The sequence below is a fragment of the Pollachius pollachius genome, assembly GCF_949987615.1.
Source record: "Pollachius pollachius genome assembly, chromosome: 14".
Lineage (NCBI taxonomy): Eukaryota > Metazoa > Chordata > Actinopteri > Gadiformes > Gadidae > Pollachius > Pollachius pollachius.
Genome location: NC_136947.1, coordinates 599,940 through 607,439, shown reverse-complemented (window position 1 = coordinate 607,439; position 7,500 = coordinate 599,940). Strand labels below are relative to the sequence as shown.

Sequence of the window (7,500 nt, the reverse complement as noted above, 5' to 3'; positions counted from 1 at the left end):
CTAGTGCTGCTAGTGATGTCTTAAATGCTTATAGTGCTGCTAGTGATGTCTTAAATGCTCCTAGTCCTGCTAATGATGACTTAAATGCTTATAGTGCTGCTAGTGATGTCTTAAATGCTCCTAGTTCTGCTAGTGATGTCTTAAATACTCGTAGTGCTGCTAGTGATGTCTTAAATGCTCCTAGTGTTGCTACATTGAAAGTGAATTCACAGTTAACTTATAGTCTAGCAATCCTTTAATATTGGTGTTCATGTTGACTCCATAGATAACGGTGTGTACGCTAACGAGAAATTAGTTAATCCATTGTGTAATAGGGGTAGTAGGGTAAGGGTTCACGCTATTGTACCCCTATTGTAAAGTGCTACCATCACATTCTGTTGTACTTGACCTCAAGCCGATCTGATCCGACCATTAGGTGTGTCAGCGTGACCCCTGACCTCCGAAGTAGTAGGTGCCCCCGGTGGTGATCTGGATGGGGATGGCGGTCCTCACGGTCGACGCCTCGTCGCCGTCGATGGTCAGCATGGCGTAGTTCTCCAGGGCGTTCAGGTGGACCGTGTGCCACTGGCCGTCGTTCAGGTTGGACCCTGAGACGGGGAGGGGAGGCGGCAAGGAGGCGGTTACCATGGTAACCATCGTCATTGTTATCCTGACACACGCACGGCACCTGACGCAGTGATGATGTGATTAGAATGCACTACACCGCTGCATGCTCATAATGTGTCTGCTGTATTATGAGCAGACCGATTGAGTTTAGGACCATTAAGAAATCCAAGTGGTGCGCTTACAGAAAGTAAACCGTAGTCACTGAGTAGGGCATGAACTATTAATCACACTCAATGAAATGCATTGAAGCTCTCCGCTATCCTAATCACTGTTGGTCTCGGTACTAATGCACTGACGCCATGAACCAGATGAGGGGCATATAATAGGTACAAGGATGGTTCGAAACATATCAAACAGCAACCACCTGGAGAAACAGCTGAACACGGGAAAACAATCGCGTTTGAGCCCAGATGGGAGCGCACGTGTTCTCCTCAGAGAGCACGCACACCTCCAGCAGTACCCCAGGTGAACCGGTGAAACAGGGCACCGTCACCACTGTGACCTAAAACACCGGCCCGCTCGAGGGGGGGGGGGCGGATCACGGAGCCTCACCCGAGGAGATGTCGATGCGGGTGTTCTTCCTCTGCGTCACGTTGATGTAGACGGTGACCTTGCCGTCGGCGAGGCCGACCTCCACCACGCCGTCGGCCAGCGCCGTGTACATCAGCAGGCCGCTGGGGTTCCAGGTGCGGAAGGACAGGCTGACGGACAGTGTGTCGCTGTCGCTCTGGCCCGGCAGCTGCAGGAAGGACGACGAGTTGAAGAACACCGGGAAGGAGCGCGACTCGGAGCAGGAGAAGGTCAGGTTCCTCTGAGGTGGGGGGGGGCAGAGAGACAGAGGGACAGGGGGTCACAGGGAGGTCATGGGGGTCAGAGGGGTCAGAGGGAGGTCATGGAGGTCACAGGGAGGTCATGGGGGTCAGAGGGGTCACAGGGAGGTCATGGAGGTCATGGAGGTCACAGGGAGGTCATGGGGGTCAGAGGGGTCACAGGGAGGTCATGGGGGTCAGAGGGGTCATGGAGGTCAGAGGGGTCACAGGGAGGTCATGGGGGTCAGTGGGGTCAGGGATTATCCCCCTTGAGATCTTTTGTGTTTTGTGTTTTTGGATCCATCGTTTGTAGCTCCACAGTATGGTCGCTAGAGCCACGGTGTGGGGTCTATGGATGAACAACGCCTCCCGGGACGATGTGGATCCAGTGCTGATTGGCTTGCATTCATCAAGAGGTGGAAAAGATTTAAAAGAGAAGATTTAATAGGAAATGGCTACTTTTACTTCTGCGTAAACACACATTTGAGAGAGGATAACAAAACAACAAAATAATACTGAGTGAGAAGCCATTTATGCTACAAAGTCTGTTTTCTTTCGAATGGCCACTTAAACTACCATTACTTCATGGCAGCAGTGCACAGTGTGTACTTGTTAGTGTATGATAGGTTGTTGATACATGTTTGTTTATGAACATGTATGGACACAAGAATTATGGGCACCATAATTCCAAAACATGTTTTTGGGTTTGGTTTTAAATAAGCCAAAATTTGATTCTACTTCACCTTCCTTTTCGTTCTTCACACATTTTTCCCCCCGAAAACGAATAAATTTACTAAAGCAATCAGCTATTCTTAGACTGATACGTGAATGGTGATGGAGTGCCACAATACTGACCTCCATATCCGTTACACAGTGAAGTCAGCAGGATGCTTTGTGCTAGAGGTTGTGTACTTTACAAAGTGAAAAGTGTAGACATAGCAACACTTGTGTGTTGCTATGTCTACACATGCGGCAACACTTGTGTGTTGCCGCATGTGTCGGCAGAGGGCTGCAGACCGACTACTGTTACTACTACTACTACTACTACTACTACTACTGTTACTACTACTACTGTTACTACTACTACTGTTACTACTACTACTACTGTTACTACTACTACTGTTACTACTACTACTACTACTACTGTTACTACTACTACTGTTACTACTACTACTGTTACTACTACTGTTACTACTACTACTGCTACTACTACTACTGTTACTACTACTACTGTTACTACTACTACTGTTACTACTACTACAGTTAGTACTACTACTGTTACTACTACTACTGTTACTACTACTACTGTTACTACTACTACTGTTACTACTACTACTGTTACTACTACTACAGTTACTACTACTACTACTACTGTTACTACTACTACTACTACTACTACTGTTACTACTACTACTGTTTCTGCTACTACTGTTACTACTACTACTGTTACTACTACTACTGTTACTACTACTACTGTTTCTGCTACTACGACGACTACAACCACTACTACTACAACCTAGATGAAACAGCCCTCTCCTTCACACAGAAGAGACCCATGTGTCCAACACTATAGACAATAGACTCAAAAAGCAGAGTAGGGGTTCTCTCTATGGGTTTGTTATCTGTATGTGTTTGGGTATACCCTGTAAATCCATGGAAATATGCCAAACAGACCAAAATAAATGGTGATTACCATCCTAAACCTCATCAACAAAACAATATAGGACTACACTGTCCCTTTATTTAAAGAGGATCCTCAGGTCTGATTCGTCTGTAGGACCCAGATGGATCGCGTTATTAAAAGGGGAAATATCCATGGAACGAAAAACCCCGGAATCCAGCAGAGAGTGCGGCCGGATCGAAGTGATGGGGCGAGGGGATTACATTAAGGGTCAGGTGGAAAAGTCAGCTAAGAGTTCTGGAAACAGTCCTGGGTATTGATCCATACCCAGGCCTCGCAATCCATAGCCTCTCCTTCCTGTCTGATGCACTGTCAGCCCTGCGGTGGTAAGTGCAGACAGCCTGTGCACTACCCTGTCTCTGTAGAGAGCTACTGGGAGGACGACGCGTTGCAGGGCTCAGGAAGAGAAGTGTATCCGACCGGGACGCCGTCGTAGGGATGCTAGTATTGTACAATTGTTCAGGGATATGAATTCTTAGATCTGTCTCACAGTTGTGTTGATCTGAATGTAATGATCCACCATGCGAATATCCACTCCAAATGCTTCATATATCAAAAGCTAACAATTCAACTTCAAAACGGTAGACATAAAAGTCCCTTTTTCTGACAGGTCTCAAGTGATTGCTCCCATTTCCTGGACAAATGCTGCCACTTTTTGTTTTTCAATATCTATGGTAATACAGCTATTCCCCACCTCAGCCCTGTTCAATTCAAACACTGTGAGAACTGTATTTTATGGTTGAACCAGCTGGCGGAGAACCATTGATCATCTCCCTCAGGACACGACTATGCTGTGCCCTGACGTTGGACGGATTACTGGTGTTTAATGAACTCAACCGGGCCCAACTTCGCCTGCACTGACCTGGTCTCCAAGCGGAGCCTCAACTCCTAATCACATCAAAACCTAGCCAAGGTAAAGACACGTACTCTCGCGCTCACACACACACCGAAGCGCTTAAGCTCATACAAACGTACGTGCATATACACGCACCCAACCCACCCACGCATCCACACAGACACCAGATGCATGAGGCGGAGGTTCTTACAAAGCTGGAGGTGTCAACCTTCTTCCTGCGGATGAGGCTGGTGATGTTGTCTCCGTTGTAGACGATGCCCTCCATGCAGCCCACAAAGTTGTCCCGGCCGCCTGAGCTGGGCTTGTTGGAGGCGGGCAAGCCCCCGAAGGAGATCTGCATCAGATCGAGAGACGGTCGCAACTCGGAACGTAAGACGCCATTCATGGCTGTATCTTCATGGACCTCGGGCACGAGGCTCATGAAGACACAGTCCAAAGTTCAGACTTGTCAGATGGCTATACAAATCAATAACGATGGTCATTGTTATTGACAGTGATATTATATTAGTATGTCATCTTAACATTTCGATTTTATTGTGTTCAGAGTAAGTGTCACGGTTCTCGTGCATTATTTTGACTTCTTCTCTTTGCTAAAGAGCCGCACGCATGAAACCATGAGACTCACACTATTGAAAATTGCTGATAAAAAAAGTATTCTCTTTTAATCGTGACAATAACTATCCACATCCATGAAATCAATGTGTGGAAAATGTGACACCACTGGGGAAGCTCATGCAACTGCCTCAGTCCGTACCTCGTAGTCGAGGTCCAGATGGTCGAACTCCCCGTTGGTCCTGAAGGGCTGCGTGTGGTGGTCCAGCGTGAAGTTCACGTTCCTGCGATAGCGCTGGATGAGGACCGAGTGCCAGTGGTCATCGTCCAATAGGCTGCCGCTGCTCACTGCGGTGTGGCCCTGGATTGAGCCGTATTGGTTGCTGCCTGTAGGAAAGACAACCAATCGGAGAGTGACACCTCATTTAAAGTCGAAACACGCTTTAGATATTAATCTAGATTCTGATGTGTGAGACTGCTCGATGTGTAGCCCGTCAAAATGACTTCCTTGTCCTTTCATTGAATCTGACAGACCCCCTCAGAGACTCCGTTACCCAGGTTGATGCTGAGCACTAGGCGTGCGCGCTGGAGCTCCAGGGAGATGTAGTCGCCCTGCTGTCCCTCCCCGTGGAGAAGCACCCCGTTGCCCGCACTGGTCCTGAACTTCAGGGAGATGATGTCCGTGAGGAACTTGATCTTCTTCGTCTTACTACTGAAGCGGTAGGAGATGACACCTTGGCCATCGAAACTGATGACATCCGACCCTGCGCGCACCGAGATGAAAGAGACTTTGACTATTCCAACACAGGAAAAAGCAGCAGACAGGGGGTTGGCAAAAGCTGTCTCTGATTGGCCAGGTGATCACAGAATCTCTGTCGGTTGCGACTTACATCATCGCCATGGCAGAAGCACTGGCTCTGATGTTGTGTATCTATGGTCGTATGTCTGAGCACCCGAGTAACAGTAACCACAGGAAACATCCTGAAACCTTTTCACCGTGTGCGTGGCAGTGTGACGGTGCGTTGGCAGCAGCCCTGAGAGTACACCACGCTGTTAAAGTGCACCGTACGCTCAAAAAACACCCCCCCTGCTGCGGATGCACTTTAACGAACAGCGATCGGACGGAGGTGAACTCACAGTAGGGGCAGCCGTACACCTCCACCCGGAGCCCAATGCGGCCTTCCGTGCTCCACTGCAGCGGGACGAAGCGGACGTAGCGCGCCACGACGGAGCGCTGGAGCTCGTGCCGCGTCACGCCCTCGCTGTTGGAGTTGCCCTCAAACGTCTGGAACACATCGGAGCGCAGCGCAGCCCGGGGGTTAGTCCTCAAGCACCTCTCCATGGGACAGCTTTACAACGGCAGAGAGGGGTAAGGCTCACACGTTCACGTCGCAAAGACCGCCGCTGTTTGTGAATCAGGGGAGCGAGGGGATGTGAGTTATTGTGTTGGTGATGATGGTGTTTAGTATTAAATTGGGAAAGTAATTTGTCGGGAGACATTAGGGCTGTTTGGAAACACCACAGCATTTCTCATGGGAGACTTGGCTCACACAAAACAGTATTTTCCTGCAGCCTGGGTGACGGTATGTCTACATAGATTTCGGATTGTACAGTACTGCAAGCACTGCTGTCAATACGGAAGGAGTATCGCCATAAAAAGATCCCATGATGCATTGTGATGCACAAGACTGGGTACCCCCCGCCCGTTCTGCCGGCGATTTGAGTCCGCCCTGCAGAAGAGCAATACGTTTCTTTCTGCTTCCGATACGTTTTTGCGGGAGGCAATCACCAAGCTGGCTTTTCCCCCTGGCGCGCTATTGGCTGGTTTAACACAATGGCGACAGGGATGTGACGGCAAGCAGCCAATTGCGTACAGAGTCATTTGAACTGGCCCATTGATCACGCCTCTTGTGCTGAAGGAAATGACAGCAGCTTCCCCAGACCGAGCTCCATCTAGGATTGAGCTCGATCTGGCAACAGCCATGCTACTATGAAGACACACATCCACCGACAACATCGGCACAGACTGACGCAACGCTGTGGCAGCCCCCGGCTCACCCAGATGTTCCCGTCCTGGAGGAAGGGCCGCCAGTTCTTGCCCGTGTCGCTGTACAGCAGCCGGTAGCGGCTGGTCCAATCGGAGCTGCTGTAGCGGCCCTGCGTTGCCACGGCGACCACCTTCTTCCTGGAGCCCAGGTCCACCTGCAGCCACTGGTAGTGGTCGGCGTCCACTGGGGACCAGCCCCCCGAGCCTGGTGGGGGGAGGGGGGGAGGGGGGGGAGGCAGGGAGGGGGGGAGGGAGGCAGGGAGGGGGGGAGGTGCGAGGGTTGAGTGGGGAGATGAGAAGAGGGGGAATCTAGGGCGGTTCACGGTTCTAGGGCGGAGAGGAGGTAGTGTGGGACGACAGATGTAGACTGCTCTTGATAACAGATGTAGACTGCTCTGATTGAATGTGTCCACAGGTTAACAGCCCCCCCCATCCCTCACCTGACACCATATGGCCTTGATAAGCTTCTCAACTTGTGCCCAGCACTTTGTCTGCCCCGTGTGCTGAGCTGTATCGTAACATCAACCTAACGTGATTGCTGTGTGAAACACACATACCCTGTGCTGAACGCCCAGACAGCCGTATCAATAAAGGCATTACTTAAGCCCAATTGATCTGGTTAAGAACCGGTTGTTAGAGTCAACCAATCACGGTGGCTTTAGAAACAGTGTTGATTGGACAGCACGTCAATATCCGCTAGAGAATTAAAAGAGTGATGTTTTTTTCTAACAGTAGATAGAATAATTGTTTGAATAATTGTCAGCAAAGTTAACTATTGATTAAGTGTGTTGGTTAATTAAAGTACTCATTATCATGATAATAAATTTTATCGTAATATGAATGAACATTTTAATAAACCTTTTTCAGTATTTAACCTGAACGTCCCCGGAGCACATTTAAGTCCTAATTTGTCAAAGGACCTAATAGCAAACATTTCAAGGCCATCTCC

At 49.3% G+C, this 7,500-nt stretch overlaps 1 protein-coding gene across 1 annotated transcript in view; it reads right to left on the bottom strand.

The window, feature by feature from the left end:
* The window catches only part of cntnap2b (contactin associated protein 2b), a gene marked incomplete at both ends in the record, with an annotated part of 30,802 nt that overhangs the window by 18,096 nt on the left and 5,206 nt on the right, over positions 1 to 7,500 (bottom strand). The window contains 7 exons of the mRNA XM_079751644.1: positions 438 to 587; positions 1,159 to 1,417; positions 4,143 to 4,286; positions 4,707 to 4,891; positions 5,059 to 5,268; positions 5,642 to 5,789; positions 6,563 to 6,756. Of these exons, the coding sequence (XP_079607770.1) occupies positions 438 to 587; positions 1,159 to 1,417; positions 4,143 to 4,286; positions 4,707 to 4,891; positions 5,059 to 5,268; positions 5,642 to 5,789; positions 6,563 to 6,756 (1,290 nt within the window). The remainder of the gene's footprint in view (positions 1 to 437; positions 588 to 1,158; positions 1,418 to 4,142; positions 4,287 to 4,706; positions 4,892 to 5,058; positions 5,269 to 5,641; positions 5,790 to 6,562; positions 6,757 to 7,500) is intronic.